This window comes from Sciurus carolinensis, chromosome 9 (genome assembly GCF_902686445.1).
Source record: "Sciurus carolinensis chromosome 9, mSciCar1.2, whole genome shotgun sequence".
NCBI classification, from domain to species: domain Eukaryota; kingdom Metazoa; phylum Chordata; class Mammalia; order Rodentia; family Sciuridae; genus Sciurus; species Sciurus carolinensis.
The window spans coordinates 14884302-14907132 of record NC_062221.1 but is presented as its reverse complement, the minus strand read 5'-3'; the positions used below and the strand labels follow the sequence as shown (position 1 = coordinate 14907132).

General features: G+C 38.6%; 1 protein-coding gene across 3 annotated transcripts in view; it reads right to left on the bottom strand.

Moving 5' to 3' along the window:
- Window positions 1–22831, bottom strand: part of Gk5 (glycerol kinase 5) — a 70351-nt gene that overhangs the window by 32267 nt on the left and 15253 nt on the right. For 2 of the 3 annotated variants that reach the window (XM_047565342.1, XM_047565343.1), the window contains 6 exons: window positions 19807–19900; window positions 14699–14830; window positions 2094–2169; window positions 1242–1303; window positions 979–1052; window positions 714–774 (listed from right to left, as the gene is read on the bottom strand). In XM_047565342.1, the coding sequence (XP_047421298.1) occupies window positions 714–774; window positions 979–1052; window positions 1242–1303; window positions 2094–2169; window positions 14699–14830; window positions 19807–19900 (499 nt within the window). Of the gene's footprint in view, window positions 1–713; window positions 775–978; window positions 1053–1241; window positions 1304–2093; window positions 2170–14698; window positions 14831–19806; window positions 19901–20992; window positions 21240–22831 lie in introns of all 3 variants that reach the window. The other variant, XM_047565344.1, reaches the window with a different exon arrangement.

Genomic DNA, 22831 nt, shown 5'->3' with positions numbered 1-22831 from the left:
TAAAAGGCCACACTGGAGTTTCTACACAGTCTGTTAATCGGTAGCAAATTCTGGGGGGGTTTTCCAACTTTTGACTCCTCATCTAGCCAGAGAAAAAAGAATAATGAGGAAAGGACCTTTACATAAATCAAAAACAACAAAACTAAAAAATGTTTACACCAGTTTTTATAGGGGTAGATGCTTAATAAGGATTTTTCAAAACACAAACACAACTTTCTCCTCTAATTTAAATTGTTCTCTGACTGTTTATGAATATACTGCATCCAATACAAATTAAACACTGGCCCCATCACTGTTTTTTGTCTCATAATATCAAATATAAACCAAACATTACCCAGAATACATCTTCAAAAAATGTAACACACTTTTCTGGAAGACAATACATAGTAAGTTGGAAAAAGTTATGAGCTGCTTTCACGACAGAAGGCTGGCCCAGCAGTTCCCTTTGCATAATACAGAGGACACTTTTGCATGTCCAGGACCCTTTAACTTGAAAGGGAAAAGAAGAATACTTTAATTGATTTTTCTTCAGTGCTGGGGATGGAACACAGGGACACTCAGTGGTGCATGCCAGTCAAGGGTTCTGCGAGAGCTACAGCCCCAGCCCTATTACTCTAACTGTACTCTGCGGGGACCTTCTGTCTCTCTTATAGCTAGTCCCTGTTCATTTAGTTTCTACAGTACAAAGAGAAACCCTCGTGATTTTGACTTACCAAGGCAACTATTGGTATAGGCACACCAAATATCTCTTCATCCACTGATCCAAAATTGTGGCTTCAAATAAGATTGATTAAAAAGTTGGTTAGAGTTCTAGGAATATTAATTCTAAAATTCAGCAAACTGTTTTCAGCAGAGGCCAACAAGTTATATAATGAACATACAAGCACCCCAGGCATGTAATAAAATGCTTTTTCCCAACAGAGCAAAAAGAATTCAAGGACAGTGTTGCTGGTTGTCATGTCTGATGTTCATTATTACCTTGTGTCCTTCACGGGAGGCAGGAGAGCGAGCGGTACGGAAATCATGGAGGTAATGAGCCTGCTCCAACACATCTGTGCATGAAAATACATCATCAGAATGTACAGACTGACAAACCTACATACACATTTCAAAACACTGCATTGTACGAAATAAATACAAGTTTCATCAATTAAAAATAAATTAATTTTAAAAAATTAAAAGAACCCCACTGAAATTTTACAAAAATTGCCAATTGAGAAAGAAGAAGAAAAAGTCTTTACCTCATATGGATCAAAAAGTCCGGTTGTACTGGCATTTGAAAAATCGGTGGCATATTGAGAACCTAGATTTACATGGGGAATAATATATTTATTATCAGATAATAACAAAAATCTACCCTTAGATTATGATCTATTCCTTTGCCAACCCTCATATTCATTCCAAAATGTATATTTCCAATACAGTCTCCAGAGAAATTTCCCACTCTTTGTGAACTTTTATAGCTTATGAAAGCACTTTCACAGATTGTCACTTTCTGACCCCCAATTTTAAGATGAGGAAAGAGGTTCAGAGCTGCTAAGTGAAGGCCCATAATAGTTTATATACAACTGCAATGGGGCAGATGTGGTACTCAACTTGATTTTTACCACTCTTAAAATCAAGACTGTTGCCCAGTCTTATATTTGAGGTTCCATCACAATTTTATTTTATTTTTTGGTACTGGCGATTGAACCCAGAGGCACTTAACCACTGAGCCACAACACTAGCCCTTTTTTATATTTTATTTAAAGACAGGGCCTCACTAAGTTTCTTAGGGCCTCACTAAGTTGCTGAGGCTGACTTTGAACTCTCAATCTTCCTGCCTCAGCCTCCCGGGCTGCTGGGATTACAGGTATGCACCATCACATCCAGGAGTAGTGTGTCTGGGATATAGGAAGGAAAAGGTAACTTCTACTTAATTGTAGGCAAATCCTTTCTCTCCGTCCAATTTCACTTACTTGAGATAGATCTATCAGGTCACCTTTACCTTTTTTTTTTTTTTTTTTTTTTTGTGGTGCTGGGGATTTGAACCCAGGGCCTTGTGCTTGCGAGGCACTCTACCAACTGAGCTATATCTCCAGCCCTACTTTTACCTTTTGTGAGCTTGTATAATAACCAGGTATCAATAGTTCCAAAGCAACAATTTTCTTCTTCAACTGCCTGCTGCACCTTGAAAATAAAAAGCACAAAATCAGTTCAAAAGGCTGAATTATAAATCATTATAAAATTCAATGTATTCATCTAAGAACAATTTCTAGAGTATATTCCAAACAATTTTAAGCAACTGTCACAGTGTGAGCTTTATAGGGGAATGGCTTTTATTTTCTATACAGTATTTCTGAAGGACTTTAGTTTTACACTGAGCACATTCTACTCTGGTGATTAAAAGCAAAAGCAAAGCACATATATCTTTAGTTTAGATATACAAATATGTAAGTATAGCCTAAGGCAGGGATGGCATGCTGCAGCTCGAGGGCCAATCTGACCCACTGTCTGTTTTGTACAAGTTAAGAATGCTTTTTAAAGACTTTGTTTTCACAGGGCTTAGGACTGAACCCTGGGCCGCATGCATACTGGACAAGTAGTCTTTCCCCACTGAGTTACACTCCCATTCTTTTTAACACTCCAAATAATATTTTATGAAATATAAAAACTATATAAAATTTTAATTTCAGCTGGATGTGTTGGGGCACGCCTACGACCCCAGTGGCTTGGGAGGCTGAGACAGGAAGATGAGAGTTCAAGGTCAGCCTCAGCAAAAGCAAGGCACTAAGCAACTCAGTGAGACCCTGCCTCTGAATAAAATACAAAATAGGGCTGGGGATGTAGCTCATGGTCGAGTGCCATGAGTTCAATCCCCAGTACCAAAAAACAAAAACAAACAAAAAAAACTGAATTTCAGTATCTATAAACAAAGTTTTACTGGAATCCAGCAATGGTTGTTTGCTGAAGGATCACCTATGGCAGCATTTGTGCTAGAATGGCAGAACAGTTGTGACCCAAATCTTAGAATAGCACAGAATATTGCTATCTAGCCATTATAGAAACAAATGTAATACCTGGCCTAAAGCATGCTAATTTTTGAGTGTGCTAGGGATTGAACTCAGGGCCTTTGCATGTGCTAGGCAAGTACTTTGCCACTGAGCTACGTTACTAGTTCTTTTTATTTTTTAAATTTTTTTTAGTTGTTGATGGACCTTTATTTTTATTTATTTATTTATTTATATGCAGAGCTGAGAATCAAACCCAGTGTCTCACACATGCTAGGTAAGTGCTCTACCACTGAGCCACAACCCCAACCCTCTCTGGTTCTTTTAATATTTTGGAGACCGGGTCTTGCTAAATTTCCCAGACTAGCATTAAACGTGCAATCCTCCTGCCTCAGCCTTCAAACTAGTTGGGATTATAGGTATATTCCAGGGGTCCATGACAATGCAAAGAAAAAGAAATAACAATATTAGACAGTAAAAATGAAAATGTAATTATTTGCAAAAGACATCATTGTACACACAGAACCCCCCCAACAAAGGTATCAGATAAGCTACTAGAATAAATAAGTGAATTCAGTAATATTACTAAATTAAAGGCCAGTTCAGAAAAATTAGCCAATTTTTGAAATACCAAACCAAAAAAAAATTGAGAAGAAATAATTTGTAAGACTAGTTAGAACAGATATAAAAGAAATCAACTACCTAAATGTAACAAAACATGTCAAAGAATCCTATGGAGACAATAATGGAACATCATTTAGAAAATTAAAGAAAATGTAAAAAGAGGAAAATATATACATGCCATACTCATGAATCCCAGTGTTCATTATCATAAAGACATCAATTCTATCAAAACTAATCTGTAGGGCTGGGATATACCTCAGTTGGTAGAGTGCCTGCCCTGGAAGCACAAGGAAGGCCCTGGGTTCAAACCCTACAAAAAAACAAAACAACAAAAACTAATCTGTAGGACCAATGTCATCCCAACAAAATTCCTAGCTGGAGTTGGTATGTATGTGTACACACAAGTTGGAAAGCTGATTCTATAGTATGGAGACAGAAAGGACCAACAAGGGCCAATAAATTTCCAAAATGAAATTTGATCCTTGGGCCTATCAAATACAAAAATCAATTCCAGATACATTATAGGATTATGAAAGGTCAAAAAGTAGGATGCAATACAAAATAACCAATTCAGAAGAATTATAGACTTATGTTACAGTTTGGATGAGAAGTGTCCCCCCAAAACTCATGTGTGAGACAATGCAAGAAGGTTCAGAGGAGAAATGAGATTGTGAAATAAATGAGAAATAAACTGTGAGAGCCTCAACCCAATCAGTGAATTAATCCCCTGACAGGGATTAATTCGGTGGTAACTAAAGTGGTAGGGTGTGGCAGGAGGAGGTGGGATTTGGGGGTGGGCTTTGGGGTACATATTTGTATCTGGCAAGTGGAGACCTCTGCTTCCTGATCATGTGAGCTGGTTCCCTCTGCCACACTCTTCTGCCATGATGTCCTGTCTCACCTCAAGCCCCAAAGAATACAGTCTGTTGTCTATGGATTGAGACCTCTGAAACCATAAGCCCCTAAATAAACCTTTCCTCCTCTTCAGTTGTTCTGGTCAGGTCCTTTTAGTCACAGTGGCAACAAAACTGACTAAAACAACTTATGAAAGGCAAAAGGAAGATACAACACAAAATAATATCTTCATGAGTTCAGACTAGGAAAAATTCTTCCAAAGCATCAAATATCGTAAGTCTAATAAACTGCACTACTTTAAAATTAACGACTTTTTTACCCCAAGGGACAAAAGAGAGAAGGCAAAAAAAAATTGGAGAAAACATTTATAACACATACAAAAACAAAAATATCATCCATGAGTGTGAGGAATATGCACAGAAAAAAGAAATAAGGCTTGGGAGGCTGAGCCACGAGGATCGCCAAGTTCAAAGCCAGCCTCAGCAAAAGCTAGGCACTAAGCAACTCAGTGAGATCCTGTCTCTAAATAAAATACAAAACAGGGCTGGGATGTGGCTCAGTGGTGGAGTGCCCCTGAGTTCAATCCCCTCTACTCCTCCCCCCTAAAAAAACCCACAATTTTTAAATGTAGAAAAGAGACTCCAATTTCCTGAGTGATATGTAAAGAGTATACAGAAGTCATCACTTTCATTCTTACAAGAAAAAAAGCTGAGAAAACTGAAAATCCACAACTCCTCATTGATCCAACCTGATTAATCACCGAAACTAAACCATGCACTGGCTTGAGAGATAAAAATCCTAGAGGTCCCCTCTCTGGGGGTTGTGCTTCTTGCAGGGAAAAGAGAAAGGTAATCATTGGGAAATGAGTTCAGAGGGTTTTGTACTCCTTAAAAGTGGTCTGCAATCAGGAAAGCTATTTTGCCAGATGCCTAACCAACTCTGACTTTATCAGAGCCTAATGGATGTGGGGACAGAGCTATGATCAATTTCAGCCCCCTCTTGTCTTCCTGACTCACAAGCTCACTAAAAGACTGAGGCCCAATCATGAGATTATGGAATGCTTCTGTTCCCCAAAAACTTCACTCTCACATCACCAGAGTGTGACAGGGAATTGTAGCTAAAAGAACAGTAAACCTCAGACCTCATTTAAGAAGTCCCCTAGCTAGGCATGGTGGTGCACACCTACAATCCCAGCTACTTGGGGGCTGGGGCAAGAGGATCACAAGTTTGAGACCAATGTATACAACTTAGCTAGACCCTGCCTCAAAATTTTAAAAAAGGGCTGAAAATGTAACTTAAAGGTAAGCATTTGCCTAGCAAGTGCAAGGTCTAGATTCAATCCCTAGTACTATTAAAAACAAAAAAATCATCTCTAGGGAAACCCAAACATGAAAGGGGAGATGAAAACAAGAACACTAGGGGTAGTGCACTATACCACCAATGTAGACTAGAACACTAGGGGTAGGGCGCTATACAACCAATGTAGACTAGAACACTAGGGGTAGTGCGCTATACCACCAATGTAGACGAGAACACTAGGGGTAGTGCGCTATACCACCAATGTAGACGAGAACACTAGGGGTAGTGCGCTATACCACCAATGTAGACTAGAACACTAGGGGTAGTGCGCTATACCACCAATGTAGACTAGAACACTAGGGGTAGTGCGCTATACCACCAATGTAGACGAGAACACTAGGGGTAGTGCGCTATACCACCAATGTAGACGAGAACACTAGGGGTAGTGCGCTATACCACCAATGTAGACGAGAACACTAGGGGTAGTGCGCTATACCACCAATGTAGACTAGAACACTAGGGGTAGTGCGCTATACCACCAATGTAGACTAGAACACTAGGGGTAGTGCGCTATACCACCAATGTAGACTAGAACACTAGGGGTAGTGCACTATACCACCAATGTAGACTGGACGCGTTTGCATCATCCCACAATGTCAGAATTCACTGAACGACAACGCATGCACGGGCTACACCAACTTCACAGGCTCTCATTCTCCAGGTACTGAGGGTCGCTTGGTGTTCTGCACTGCCTGATTCCTGAACAGATGAATATGAGACTTCACACAGAAAGTCAGTTTACCTGGATGGAACTGGAGGCTGCCATGCTTGTGAAATAAGCCAATCCCCAAAACCAACGGCTGGATGTTTTCTCTGATATGGGGATGCTAACACAGAATAAGGGGGGACAGAAGTTCACTGGATTAGACAAAGGGGAATGAAGGGAAGGGAAGGAAGATGGGAATAGGAAAGACAGTAGAATGAATCGGACATGACTTTCCTATGCTCATATATGAACACATGACCAGTGTAACTCCACCTCATGTTCAACCACAAGAATGCTTAGCTATACTCCATGTATGTATGGTATGTCAAAATACATTCTACGTCACATATAACTAAACAGACAAATTTAAAAAAGGAAAAAGACTATTTACCTCATTTCTTTTTAAAAGGACATCACATTCAGCTTTCAGCAAAAATAAAAAATGACAAGCTGAGAGGCAGAAGGAAAGTCTGAGGGGCAAGGCAAGCATCAGAACCAAGTTCCACTAAGGCAGGGATTCTGGAATTATCAAAAAAGGTAAAAGGCCTGGGACTAATATGCTAAGGGCTCTGGGTAACATAAACAAAGACAAGGAAACTAAGAAAAAGGAAATGCTGCAAATCAAAAACACTAACAGAAATGAGAAAGCCTTCGAAAGTTATCAGAGGACTGGAAATAGCCAAGAAAATCAGCAACCTTGAAGATAAGTCAATAGAAACTTCGAGAACTAAAAAGCAAAGAGGAAAGAAAATGGAAAAAAACAGAAAAGAATATCCAATAACCATGGAACAATTACAAGAGGCCTAATACACGAATAATGAGAATATCAGAAAAGAGAAAGGAACAGAAGAAATATTTTCTGTAAAAAAGTGACAGAATTTTCTAAAATCAATGACAAACACCAAATCATATATCCAGGAAGCTCAAAGAACACCAATTGGGATAATCGGTATATCATATTCATACTGTAGAAAACAAAAGAGAAGGAGAAAATCCTGAAAGAAGGCAGAATTTAAAAAAACTGATATAGGAAAGTCTAAATTGTAACTGATGAACTGCTGGAGGCTCAATGCAGACAAGGCTGAGCAGGAAGGGAATTTCTGGTGCAGTGAAATTACTGTGTATGGCACTGTAATGTGCATGTGTATCATCACACATTTGTAAAGAGGCACAACACAAGAGCAAATCCTAATGTGAACTACAGACTTCAGTTAATAACAATATCAATATTGGCTAATCAACTGTAACAAGCACGCTGCACTAATACAAGATGTTAATTACAGGAGACACTGGTGGAGGTACACACCTCCTTACACAGGAACTCTGTTACCCACTCGATTTTCTGTAAACTGATCAAACAATTAAAATCTGCAAATTAAATATTTTAAAACTGGGCAAATTATCTGAACATATGCCTCACCAAAGATGATATACAGATGATAACTTCATATATGAAAATATGCTGCATATCACATGCCATTAGGGAACTGAAAACAATGAAGTATAATCACATATTCTCGAGTCTCGTCACACATCCAGCGTGGGTTAGGGAAAGGGTTCCTGCCAGAGGGATGGGCCAGGCTGACTGTAAATTAATTGCTAAGAAACTTATTTAATAGAAAAACCACAGGAGACAATTATCTTTTCTGAATCAGGGGACATGATGGATTGAGTCATGCTAAGATCTGGCTCTAACAAAGATGGAAGAGCCCCCCTGTCCTCTATTTATAGTCGTACAGGTAAAAGGGGGACCAGGAGGAGCTGCTTCTGTGAGAAACAGGATGGGGTGGAGTTAAGCAAGCCACTTTGTTCTACTGGGTCATCCCGGCAGGACCTGCAAATTCCAGCAGTGAGCCACTGCACAGAAACCACGTACTCCAGGCGACCTGGAACAATCTCTCAGTGATTGCCAGTTCCTGGGAGCCAGATTCCCATCTGGAAGCTCACCAAGCCTGGTTTTATTCTGCTGGCCATGGATGGCTTCCCGCAACACAGCATGAAAACAATGACCTACTGCACACCTGCAGAATGCCCAGAACACGAAACACGGACACCAAGTGCAGGGGGGACAGGGGGCCGCAGGGACTCTCACTCACGTAGGTGGGAATGTTAAACGCCACAGCCACTTTTGAAGACAGGCTGGCAGTTTTTTGTAAAGTCAAATGGAGTCTCACCGTATGACTGGGCAATTGTGCACCTGGGTATTTACCCAATGAGGCAGACATTTATGTCCACAAAAAGCTACATACAAAAGCATATAGAATTTTATTCATTGTTACGGTTTGGATATTAAACATTCCCCAAAAGCTCCTGTGTTCAAGGCTTGGTTCCCAAAGCAGCAGACTTCAGAGGTGGGGCCTTCAGGACATGACTAGACTGTAAGGGCTCCGACTTCATAAATGGATTAATCCATGTACAGACTCACAGCCTAATGGGTTTGAGGGAAGGGTGTTTTTAATAAAAGCAAGCTCTTTCTCTTAGCCTGCTGGCCATCAAGGTGAGCAGCTTTGTTCCACCCCATGCCGTGCCATGACGTTTACCCTGCCACAGACCCACCACAATCCTGGGGCCAAGAGTGTGGACTGAAACCTCTGAAACTGATCCCAAATAAGTCTTCCTTCCTTTTAAGTTGTTTTTCTCGGTTATTTTGACACAGCTACAGAAAGCTATTAACAGATTCATAATTGGTAGAAATTGGAAGCAATCAAGGTGTTTTTCAATAGAAACTGGACAAACAAACTGTGGTAAATTCAGACAATGGCATATTATTCAGTGATAAAAAGAAAAAAAGACATGAAAAACCTTAAATGCATATTGCTAAATTAAAGAAGTCAATATGAGAAGGTTAGGTACTGTATGATTCCAACCATATAACATTGAGAAAAGGGTAAAACCATAAAAATAATTTTGAAAATCAGATGTTGCCAAGGGTTCAGCGGTTTAAGGAAAGGGATAAAGGGGTGAGGCAGAGGGAATTTTTAGGCAATAAAATTATTGTATATGATTCTTTAAAGGTAGATACATTACATGGATAATCACGTGTCAAATATTAGTTCAACAACTTTAACATGTGCCACAAAAATGTAAGATGGAGTGGAAGCATGCAGGGCCTCTCTGCTTAATCTTTCTGTAAACCTAAAACTGCTCTAAAATTGAAATCTTTTTTTTTTTTTCCTGGATAAAAGACATAAACAGGTGCTTCACAAAAGGATGCGTGAATTACCAACAATTACAAGAAAAGATGATCGACCCTGTTAGCAATTAGGAAAATGTAGACTAAAGTCATGATGAAATAAAGAAGTATGAGTTTTTCAACACTGCTTCTTTTTTCAAATTGTTTTTACTATTCTGGGCTCTCAAATTCTGTACGAATTTTAGTATTAGTTTCTGTGCTGAAATATAAAAAAGGTTGTGGACTTTGGTATGGAGTGTAGTGTAGTGAATATGGAGATAAATCTGAAGATCATTGCAGTCTTAACTATATTAAATATTCCAGGGCACAGATATAAGGTATCTTTACCATTATTTAGGCCTTCATTAATTGCAAACAACAATTTTTTGTAGTTTCTGTAAGTTTTGCAGTTCTTTTGTTAAATGGATTCCTAATGGATTTTATTCCTTTTGACACTATTGTAAATAGAATGGTTTCCTTGATTTCAATGAATTTCTCATTGCTAGTGAATAGCAATTGATTTTGTATATCAATCCTATATCCTACAACTTTGCTGAACTTATTAGATGTAGAAATTTTCTAGGGGATTCCTTAGGACTACCTATATAGGACTACAATCATGTCATCTGGATCACAGAGATACTTTCACTCCTTCCTTTCCAATCTAGTTGCATTTTATTGCATTGCCTAACTGTATAACTGCTCCAGTTTAGAACCTCCACTATATAATAAGTGATGAGAATAGATAGTCTCATCTTATCTCTGAACTTACAGGGAAAGCATTCAGTCATTTACCATTAAGTATGGTGTTTGCTGTGAGGTCTCCATAGGTCAGGTTGAAGAAGTCATCTTTTATTCCTACTTTGTAGGATTCTACATCTACTGATATGCTCATGTACTTTCTTCCTTTATTCTATTTATTTAGTATATTATATTAGTCAATTTTTAAATGCTAAACCAACCTTGCATTTCCTACAATAAATCCTACTTGGTCACAGTGTATAATCATTTTTATTTGTTGCTAGATTGACTTGCTAAAACTTTGTGGAGGATTTTTACATCTATATTCATAAGGAATATTGGTCTATGATTTGCTTTTCTTGTGATGTCTTTGATTTTGGTGTCTGAGTAATTCTGGTGTCTGGTAATTCTCATTAGAGCTGATAGTGTTCCATTCTCTTCTATTTTTGGAAAAATTTGTGAAAGATTTTTCTTTGAGCTTCTGGTAGAATTCACCAGTGAAGTTATCTAGTCCTGGGATTTTCCAGGTGAGAATTTGTCACTTACTAATTCAAACATTTTGCTTGTTATAGATTTATTCAGATTGTTTATTTTTTGAGTAGTCTGTATATGTCCAGGAAAATTTCTATTTTACAGTAGTTATCTAATTTGTTGGCATATGCTTGTTCACAGTGTTCCCTATTAAGGCATTTTATTTGTGAGATCAGTATTATTAATGCCCCCTCTTTCATTCATGGTTTTATTTATTTTGGTTTTCTTTCTTTTTTTCCTTTGTCAGTCTAGTTTGTCTTTTCAAAGAACCAACTTTTGGTTTTAATGACTTTTTCCATTTTGTATTACCTTTTTCATTAATTTCCATTCTAAATTTTTATTTTTTTCTTTTCTTGCTTTGGTTAGTTTGCTCATCTTTTCTTAGTATCTTAAGTTAGAAAGTTAGGTTGGGAGGTGGGAGGGATTAGTGTTAGGGTTAGGTTAAGGTTAAGGAGGGTGGCAAGAATGGAGGAAGGAAGGACTGTATAGAGAGAAAAGAGGGGTGGGAGAAGTGGAGGGGGAGGAAGAAAATAACAGAATGAATCAAACAACATTACCCTATGTAAATTTATGATTACACAAATGGTATGCCTTTACTCCATGTACAGAGAAACAACATGTATCCCATTTGTTTACAATAAAAAAATAAATAAAATAAATAATAATAATAAAATTAAAAGATTTTAAGGATCTGCACAAAAAAAATCTAAATGAAGTACCTATAGTATTAGAACCACCATTTTCAATTTATGTATAAAAAAGGAAACAAAAAAAGTTTCAACATAATTCAACGTACAATAATGCTTAAATAAAGTAATATGATAGTATGTTATTCCTAATTCCAACTAAACTGACATCCTTAAACATTTAACACAAGTTGGGATTATGTCTTTAGTTCATTAATAACTAAATTATGATGTAAAATTACTGGAATTATATGAAAATTGCAAATGGCAAGACAATATTGTGTTTCACAAGATTGGTAAAATACAAGCACCATATTTGTTTATGTATCTTTCTGTGTATCTGTACATTCATCCATCAATCAATTTATCTATTATTTTAGAAATGAACAGAATTCCAATGTAGTTCCATATTCTTTAATGTGTATCCTCTCTTTGCAATAAATATTTGCTCCTTCTATGTCACACACCATAAAAAAAAAAAAAAAGGAAGTTAGGTTGACTTGATTTTTTTCTTCTTTTTAAATATATTCTTAACTAGGTGTAGTGGTACACCCCTGTAATCTCAGGGGCTTGGGAGACTGAGGCAAGAGGATCACAATTTTGAGGGCAGCTTGAGCAACTGGGCTAAACCCTGCTTTGAAATAAAAAATAAAAAGGGGTGGGGATATAGCTCAGTGGTAGAGTGAAACTGGGTTCAATTCCCAATGCTGCAATGAAAAAAAAAAAAAAGGAAAAAATTCTTAATACAGTCCTGTTATAAATGTTATAAACTTCAAAGAACTACTCTGTCTGCATCCCATAGTTTTGATATACTGTGTCATCACTTTCATTCATTTCAAAGTATATCCTAATTTAAGTTGTGAATTCCTTTTGACTCACTGGTTAGTCTGAAGTGTGTTAATCTCTCTCTCTAACTTCTAAGCTTTTCTTCTGTTATTTTCTTCCAGTTCCATTCCATTATGGTTAGAGAACATATCTAGTGTGATGTTAATCCTTTCAAATTTAGTGAAGCTTACATTATGGCCTCCCATATGGGCTATCCCAAAGAAGGTTCCAAGCACACCTGAAAAGAACATATGTTGTGTTGTTGGATGTAATTTTCTATAACTATTTGTTAGACATAGTTAGTTCTTACTGTTTTCCAGTTTTTCTATTTCCTTTTTAATCTTTTGTCTAATTGTTTTACCCATTATTGAAAGTAGAATATTTAAACCTTCAACTATTACCATCAATTGTCTATTTTCCTCTTTAATTCTGTCAATTTTTGCTTCATGTATTTGGGGTTCTGTTATTGGACGCATATAGAATCATCAGGATTTTATAATCCTGATGGATTAACTTTCTTATCACTATAAAATTATGAAAATAATTTTCATTTTTTTGTTTTAAAGCTATTCGGAGGCCAGTATAACTACTCCATATTTTTTGTTTTTTATTCTATTTTTTTATTTTTTTGTACCAGGGATTGAACCCAAGGATGCCTTACCACTGAGCTATACCCAAGCTATTTTTTATTTTATTTTGGAACAGGACCTCCTTCAGTTGCTGAGGCTAGCCTTGAACTCACAATCCTCCAATCTCAGTCTCCCACGTAGCTGGAATTACAAGTGTGTGCCACCACACCTGGTTCACTCATGTTATGTTATTTTCATGATATGGCTTTTCCACTCACTAACTTTTGTTTTTGAAATCTAAAGTATGTCCCCAGTAGACAGTACTTAGTTGGATTTGGGAGCAGGTACTGGGGCTTGAACTCAGGGACCTTGCACCCACTAGCTATACCCCCAGCCCTGAATCTTATTTTTTTACCCAGTCTAAAATTGCAGTGAGGTGCGCACTTACCCACTAGAATGCTAAAATAAAAAAAACCAATACATTTATGAAGGTAAATCAAATAAAAAGACCTCCCATCACGACAGTGGGTAAACACTCTGAAAATGTGTTTTGACATTATCCACTATCATTGAAGATACATACACATTCATGCCCTAAATATTCCATTTCTACGTATAGACACAGCACTTACATGTACACTGATATATTCATTATTCATTACAGCCAAAACTTGGACATAACCCAAATGTGTATGAACAGAAAAGATTTTAAAAACTGTGGTAAAATCATATACTGAACAGTAAATAGAATTGAAAATATCAGCAAACTACTTTACAAATAACACAGGCATATTTCACCAATATGCTAAACCAAAAGATTATGCAGTGGCACAGGCCTGTAATCCCAGCAGCTCAGGAGGTTGAGGCAGGAGGATCAAGATTTCAAAACCAGCCTCAGCAAAACTGAGGCACTAAGCAACTCAGTGAGACCTTGTCTCTAAACAAAATACAAAATAGGGCTAGGGATATGGTCAGTGGTTGAGTGCCTCTGAGTTCAATCCCTGGCATCCTCCCTCCAAAAAAAAAAAAAAAAAAAAAGAATATGCCACAGAAGAATATAAACTGTACGATTCAATTTATATAGTTCAAAAATATTAAGACAAGCTGGGCATGGTGGTGCACACTAAAAGGCTGAGCAGGAAGACCTTAAGTTCAAGGCCAGCTGCAGCAACTTAGTGAGGCCCTGTCTCAAAAAAAAAAATAAAAAGGGGATATAGCTCACTGGTAAAATGCCCCTGGGTTCAATCCCTACTACCAAAAACAAAAAAGCAAAAATAACCAGGCAAAATTAAAGTATAGTACTGAGGAATACACACATAAATGGTAAAAATGTAAAGAATACACAAAATGAAGTATCGCAGTGGTACAGTTGTTGATCCGGGTGGTGCCGCACAGACATGTGCTTTACTGTGGACCACTGAGTGCAAAACTGTGCTTCATTCACCTTTCTAGATGTGCTATGACACGACTATAAGGTTTAAAAAACACAAATCAGGTAAACACGACTCGTCTTCCATTCCAAAAGTGGTGGCGCTCAATTTTCCCTCAAATTTTACTAGTAAAATTTTACTACTTTTATTCCTTGGATTTTCTCCTCCCCAATCTTTATCTCATTTCTACACACAAAATCTTTTTCTTACCTCAGTCAGGTTCTGTAAAATCCAGGCTAGTCGCAAAGAAGCCTGCTGGGTGGTGAAAGTGAACCGGCTGGCTGCCAGGAGTCGCTTACTTCTAGTAAAAAAGTGCAGCACTCGGCAGGAAGTGTGCAAGAGCTATTGAAAAGAAAGGCATTCTAGGAAAACACATTTAACAATATTTGATGTTTCCTTATCAATTCTCTTCACATGCCAACAAACCCAATAACAAACGCATCACTTAACTACTTAGGAAGTTGTTCTCAGCACTAAAGAAAATCAGGAACAGAGCTTGGCATGATGGTGCACACCTTCAATCCCAGCTACTTGGGAGGCTGAGACAGGAGATCACTTGAGCCCAGGAGTTTGAGGCCAGCTTGGGCAACAAAGTGAGACTCCATCTCTAATAACTGACTAAATAACTAAATAAATCAACAAATAAGAAAAATCCATACAAAAGCCAACAACTCTTTTTACCTTTTTACCTAGTTTTAGTATGGACATGAAGGAATAGAGCCTTCGCTAGAGTCTAGAGTCTAGGGAATTTGCAGAATTCTTATGTCTTTTAGGTTTAGGTACATTTAAATTTTATTGTAAGTCTGTCTCTCAGATAAGACTATCCTATTTTGTATGGGGTAGCATTAATTCACTGCTTTTCAAATTCTAACAATCTACATAAAACTGTTGACTAATATTTGATTTTGAAGGCTCTTATTCCAAATATTTTCACAATATCCAAAATCTTGTATTTTAGCTTCAAGTTGCCTCTGTGAATCAAAACCCTAAGAAAACTGAATCTCATCAAGAACTCTTAAGTAGCTCTTTCTTTTTTTCTATTAGAAATCAAGTTATTACTGACTCAGAAGGAAATTTCCCTATATTTTAAGGAATTACTATTTGGGATATTTGATTTAATACTATCTATACTTTTTTTTTTTTTTTTTTTTGCGGTACTGGGGATCAAACTCAGGGCCTTGTGCTTGCGAGGCAAGCACTGTACCAGCTGAGCCATCTCCCCAGCCCAATACTATCTATACTTGTCTAATGATCTAAGATCTTATTAAAAGCTTAAAAAACTATTTTAAGTATAAGTATTTAAAATACTTAAAGTGACAGCCCATAATCCTTCTGTTATATTTCAAGAAATGATTCAAACTGAAATAAGTCCTTTATCCATAAGCACCCTGGATGGAATCCCGGGCCCCTGAGGGAAGTACTCTGCCACTGAGCTACACCCAGATTCTGTTTTTGTTTTTGTTTTTATGGTTGCATGACTTTATTGTATTTGCTTATTTTTGTATACAGTGTCAAGGATCGAACCCAGTGTCTCACACATGCTAGGCAAGTGCTCTGCACTGAGCCACAGTCCGGCCCTGTCCCAGTTCTTTTTTGAATATTATTCTGAGACAAGGTCTCAAAAGTTGCCCAGGCTAGCCTCAAATTTGTCATCCTCCTGTCCCAGTCTCCCAAACAGCTGGGATTATGGGAGTGAGCCATCAGCCCGGCCACACTGTCCTTTATTATTAAAAATTAGATTGAGGATACTTTGAGATCTTCTGTTAAATGCTGATGCCTTGTGGGTGTGGACACAAAATATTAAGAGCTCCAACCTCTGTACTTTGAGTCAACACATGAACAAGGAACACCTCCATTCACATGTAACAAGTAATTGTTGGGTCCCCTCTATCTAACCTTTATTGTGTTAGGCCCTGAAAGAAAAAAATGAATGAGACAGACAGAATCCCTCCTAGCACTGTGAAAATTGCCACTGTAGTGAGAAGAGGGACAAATAAGTATTCAAACCAACAGGTTAGATAGACTCAGAAGACAGATAGTAAAATGAGCAATTATATGCCACAAAGAAAGGTATCCCAATTTCAAACATGTTAAAATGTGAAAAAAAAATATGGCCAGGCATACCTGCAATCCAGTGACCCAGGAGGCTGAAGCAGGATCCAAGCCCAAGACCAGCCTCGGCAATTTAGCAAGGCCCTAAGCAACTTAGCAAGATTCCGTCTTAAAATAAAAAATAAAAAGGGCTGGGAATGTAGTTCAGGGGTAAATCACCCCTGGGTTTGTTGTCCATACCAAAAAAAAAAAAAGTGTCTTAAAACTCATAAATTACTGATGGTAATGTGAATGATAAAAATCACTCTTGGAAATGGGTTGGGCATTTCTTCCCAAGTAAAACATACAAGTAGCAAATAAGCCACCAATTGTGTCTTGTGATAAGGTTTTGTTTACATGAACTCCTATACAAAGAATGCTCATAACAGATTTATTTATAGGCAAAAAACTGGAGTCAGCACAGATGTCCTTCAAGAGGTGAGTGTACCACCAAATACACTGCAGCAATGAAAAGGAATGAACTGCTAATACACCAACTTGCACAGACCTCCAGGGAATGACACTAAGTGAAAAAAGCAAATTCCAAAGGGTTTTATTAGAAAAAAATGTATGATTCCATGTACAGAACATTTTTGAAATAAAAACATTTTTTAAATAGAGGACTGATAAGTGGTTGCCAAGAGATAAGGATGGGAGAGGGTGGGGAGGATGTAGAGAAGAGGAGATCACAGTTGTAAATAAGCAACACAAAAGATCATTGTAGGGGCTGGGGTTGTAGCTCAGTGGAAGAGCGCTTGCCTAGCACAGGTGAGGCACTGGGTTCAATCCTCAGCCCCACATAAAAAACAAATAAAAAAAGAAAGGTTAAATTCTTTGAAAAGAGAGAAAGAGAGAGAGAGAGAAAGAGAAAGAGATCACTGTAGCCAGACGCAGTGGAACATGTCTGTAATCCCAGCACTGGGCAGGCTGAGGCAGGAGGATCAGGAGTTCAAAACCAGCCTCAGCTACTTAGTGAAGCCCTAGTAACTCAGCGAGACCCTATCTCAAAATAAAAAATAAAAACGGACTGGGGATGTGGCTCCGTGGTTAAATGCCTTGTGTTCGGGCTGGAGAGATAGTTGAGGGCTGGAGAGATAGCTCAATCGGTAGAGTGCTTACTTTACAAGCACAAGGCCCTGGGTTCGATCCCCAGCACTACAAAAAAAAAAAAAAAAAAAAAAAAAAAAAAAAAAAAATGCCCTGTGTTCAGTCCCCAGTACCCTAGAGAAAAAAGAGACAGAGAGAGATCATTGCAGTGATGGAACCATTCGGGTTTTTTTTTTTTGTTTTGTTTTGTTTTTGCGGGGGCAGCGGTACTAGGGAATGAAACCAGGTACACTTTATCATTGAATAGCCACAACCCCAGTCCTTTTTATTTTCCTAGTTTTAGATTTTTTTTCTAAGTTGCTGAGGCTAGTGTTGAACTTGCAATCCTCCTGCCTCAGCCTACTGAGTCCTTGGGATTATAGGCTAGGCCCAGCCTGTTCAGTGTCTCAAAGAGCAGTGGATACAAGAAACCTGTGCAGATAGAAAACGATATAGAATGTAACATACACACACACAAATGGATAGGAGTAGAACTGGAGAAATTTGAATAAGATCTATGGATGACAATAATGTCAATATTCTGACTATGACATACTATACCTTCACAAAATGTTACCATTAGCAGAAAGTGAAAAGTATACACAGGACTTCTGCATTTTTTTCACATAACAGCATCTGAATCTACGATCATGTTAATTAAAATTTCAATTTAAAAGATATGTGTCATCACAAGGAGTTGACAAATGTGGGAGGAGATGTTCTGAAACTCAGTAAGTTCTGTGAAGGAAATGAAGGAAAATGTGGAGGACGGGGTAGAGGGCAGAGAAGGGTTCCCAGGGGGCTGACACGTGGGCTGGTCCCTGAAGCACAAGAAGGATCCGGACATGATGGCAGAACAAACTCCCTGCAATACATGCGGGCCTTGCGATGAGAAAGGGCTCGAGAGCTGCAAGAACAGTGCACACCTGTCCTCCAGGTGGCTCGGGAGGCTGAGGCAGGATCACAAGTTCAAAGCCAGCCTCAGCAACTGAGTGAGGCCTAAGCAACTCAGTGAGACCCTGTCTCTAAATAAAATACAAAAAAAAGGGCTGGGGATGTGGCTCAATGGTTAAGTGCCCCTGGGTTCAACCCCTGGTACCAAAAAAAAAAAAAAAAATACTACTGGTTCATCAATCCCCAATAATCAAAAAAATTATACATTAAGGCATAAAATTACAAATAAAAATGTTATCTATTTATTTATTTAATTTTTTGCAGTACCAGGATGGACCTCAGGGCTTTACACATACTCAGAAGGCACTCTACAACTGAGGTGAATCCTCAGCCTAAAATGGTTTTATTTTAAATTATACAGTCCAGGGTTCAAGACATTTCCTTAAAATCACTTTCAACTCCCTTAACCACTTTATCTTTCCTATACACAGAAACTCTCAATATTCAGTCTCACAAATTATTATGACAAGGTGCATTTAAATACACATATGTAAAAAATATACACACATATATATACATAATATAAGCACTCTCAGGTACCAGCATAGTAGCTGAGAAGGCATTTAAGAGTGAGGCATTAGAAATCTTAAAATAATCAATACGGAATATTAACTGGAACATTAAACACCGCAGGTCTTATGACACTTGAGGAGATAGAAAACAGCCTTACCCTTTGACTCAGTAACCTCACAGTGAGGAAGGAGATTTCAGAGAAATACAACAGAGTTAGTGCTGATGCTCTGTCACTGCAGTGTCTGCAGCACTGTCACTGACTGATGGCCTACTACGTACCAGGTATACAGTAAGGAGCTTGTGGCAGTCTGCCAGTTATCTATCTCAGCATCCATTCTCCCCCTTATTACAAAGATGATGAAATTGGACATTTCATTCTACCTTGTCTGTATCGTTTCCATTTCTCAAGAGCATTTCTCACTAGCATGTGATACTGTGGTCCACCCCCAATCTCCTCAAGACTTCCCAAGGTGCAAGCTGTTAAGTACTTAAGTCTACCACATATAATTGTGAGTGACTATTTTAAAATTTTACTGGTATGAGGAATTGTGTTTGTGTACTCTTAATATCCTAACACAACAAATGAAGGAAGTTATATAATTAAGTCTACAGTTAAGGGATAGTTATAAGAAAAACCAATAACATCCAAATCACATAAGATAAGAAAAAGTTACCTTCATTACAAGAGAATTATTCCAGGATTTTACAAGTTCAATTGCTCTTAAGTCTTGCCAACTAATGAAGTTGTGAAAATGCTTTCCTGTTTTCCTAAAAAAGAAGGAAATAATGTTTGTTTGTTTGTTTGTTTGATGGTACTGGGGACTCAGGGGCACTTCACCACTGAGCCACATCCCCAGCCCTATTTTGTATTTTATTTAGAGACAGGGTCTTACTGAGTTGCTCAGTACCTCAACTTTTGCTAAGGCTGGCTTTGAACTCTCAATCCTCCTGCCTCAGCCTCCCGAGCCGCTGGAAATATAGGAGTGCACCACTGCACCCACCTTTTTTTAGTTTATGAGACAGAGTCTTACTAAGTTGCCCATGTTGGCCTTGAACTTGCAACCCTCCTACTTCAGTCTCCTGAGGAGCTGGGATAAGAAGCTTGTGCCACCATGCTCAACTGCTTCTTTAAAAGAAAACAAAGACAATGCCTTTCCCCTTCCTTATACTTACCCTGATACATATAATCAGATAAAAACTTCTGACCTACAGAGGATCTAAAATATCACCTGAGCCTATTTCTACACTGTACAATTGGCTTAGGCTTCAGGAAACTAATACAATCACCAAAATTTCTTTAATAAACAGAAATTCAAACTGTGTGTGGTGCCACACTTCTGCAATACCAGCCATTTAAGCAGAAGGAACACAAGTTAGAAAGCAGCCTGGGCAACACAGTGAGACCCTATCAGCAAAGGGAAAGGGCGGGGGATGTAGCTCAGTGGGAGAGTGCTTGCCTAGCATGTGCGAGGCCCTGGGTCAGCTCCTAGTCCTGCAAAACAAACTTAAACATTTAGAAAATGAACACCCCAGAAACTCAGCAAACCCTGGTTCAATACCACAATGAAAGTACAGCACTAAAAAATACAGAAGAATCCGGGCACCATGACACACACCTATAGCCCCAGCTACTGGGGAGGCTGAGGCAGAAGGGGAGGATCCAAGTTTGAGGCCAATCTGGGCAACTAAGTGAGAGGATGTCTCAAAATAAAAAAAATTAAAAGGCTGGGGGTGTAGTTCAGTGATAGTGTGTCCCTAAGTTTAATCCCCAATAGAGGGAAAAAAAAGAAAGGAAGAAATAGTGAAAAAATCCTTTTTCCTTAAAAGGGCCCTACAAATCAGCCAGTGGTATCCACTAACCTGTGAGCTGCAGTGCTGCGGAGGGAACACATCTGGTCACGCCCCCGCCCTGGCATCCACTGACCTTCAGTATTAAACTCGGGCTTGCTTTCTACCCTCTCCAGGTCCCCTCCTGTGTAACTTTCCACGTTGCATTTCCAAGGCTGCCATTCCCCACTCTACTTAAGCAGTCCACATTCATGGTCACATCCTCAATGATTTCAGCAAATATTTATAAAGTAATCTGCGACTGTTGCTGGGGACAGAGCTGTGAACAGAGACAGTGTATCTTTGCTCTGATGAACATACTTTCTACCAGAGAATTCAAACAAAGAATCACTCAACCACTTACATAGGACAGGAATAAATGTCATGGAATAGAAGTTCAAGGTACCAAGAGTATATTTAACAGAGAGACCCTGCCTGGTCTGGGGGTCGAGAAAGGCTTCTTTGTGAAGTGACAAGGGAACTGAGCTCTGAAAGATGCTTAGGAATTAACAACGAAGGTGAATATTCTTTTTTTGGTACTGGAGTTGAACCCAGAGGTGCTTAACCACTGAGCCACATCCCCAGCCCTTTTTATTATTTTTTATTTTGAGACAGGATCTTGCTAAGTTGCTCAGGGCCTTACTAAGTTGCTAAGGCTGGCTCTGAACGTGCGATCCTCCTGCCTTGAACTCTGAGTTGCTGGGATTACAGGTGTTCACCAACACACCCAGCAGGAAGGTGAATATTCTTGAAAAAAGGTGCTGTTACATGTTCGACCATCCTGGAGTAGTGTTAGGGACTATGAGGTCAGTGTGCTGAAGAGCAAAGTGGGGGAAAATCACCATGTGGAAGTGATATTGCTAATTCATAACATGGTACAAGAAAATACAGAAAACTGACCTCACGGGGCAGCACATATTCCAGCATTCACATAGCATCGTTTGGCTTAATTTTATTTTTACCAACAATATAAGGGGAGGGCTGGGGAGATAGCTCAGTTGGTAGAGTGCTTGCCTCGTAAGCACAAGGCCCTGGGTTCGATCCCCAGCACCAAAAAAAAAAAAAAAAAAAAAAAAAAAAAAAAAAAAAAAAAAAACAATATAAGGGGAAACGGAAAGCATAAATGGCAATGTTGTAAAGGAACTGTCTTAAGCCCTTCTTTTTTTTTTTTTTTTGGGTGCTGGGGATCAAACTCAGGGCCTTGTGCTTACAAGACAAGCACTCTACCAACTGAGCTATCTCCCCAGCCCCTGTCTTAAGCCCTTCTAACACGTTACATCATTCTGTGGTCCTCAAATAGTTTGTGTCATAAATAAGTGGCAAGAATCATTAACATAAATATTAAACGCTACAATAAAAGATGCATTTCATGTGGCAGGAACACAGAACAAAACGTGTACGAGGAGACCGTATGGCCCTTGAGGGCTGGCGTTCTCACTCATCTTTGTGTTCAGTTCAGCAGCGGCAAGTTCCTCCCTGGGAACCTCCCAGCAGTTACGGAGGGTTCCAGCCCCTGTGACTCACAGTTTATGTTACTGATTGGCACACACGCTGATCTGAGGTTAGTTAGCAGAAGTCTCCCTGAGAGACACAATGACTCAAGAAACAAACAGCTCAAGATTTTGTAAAACAAAAGAAATTTTAAAAAATCAAAATGGAGGAGATATCCAGTCCAAGTTATTTTATTTATTTATTTAGTCTTTACTTTACTTTATTTTATTTTACGGTGCTGGGGATTGAACCCAGGGCCTTGTGCTTGACAGGCAAGCACTCTACCAACTGAGCTATAGCCCCAGTCCCAGAGTTATTTTAGAAAGTCAGCTTTAGAAAATCACACCACTGATATAATTGAAAAAAAAAACTTTAACCTGA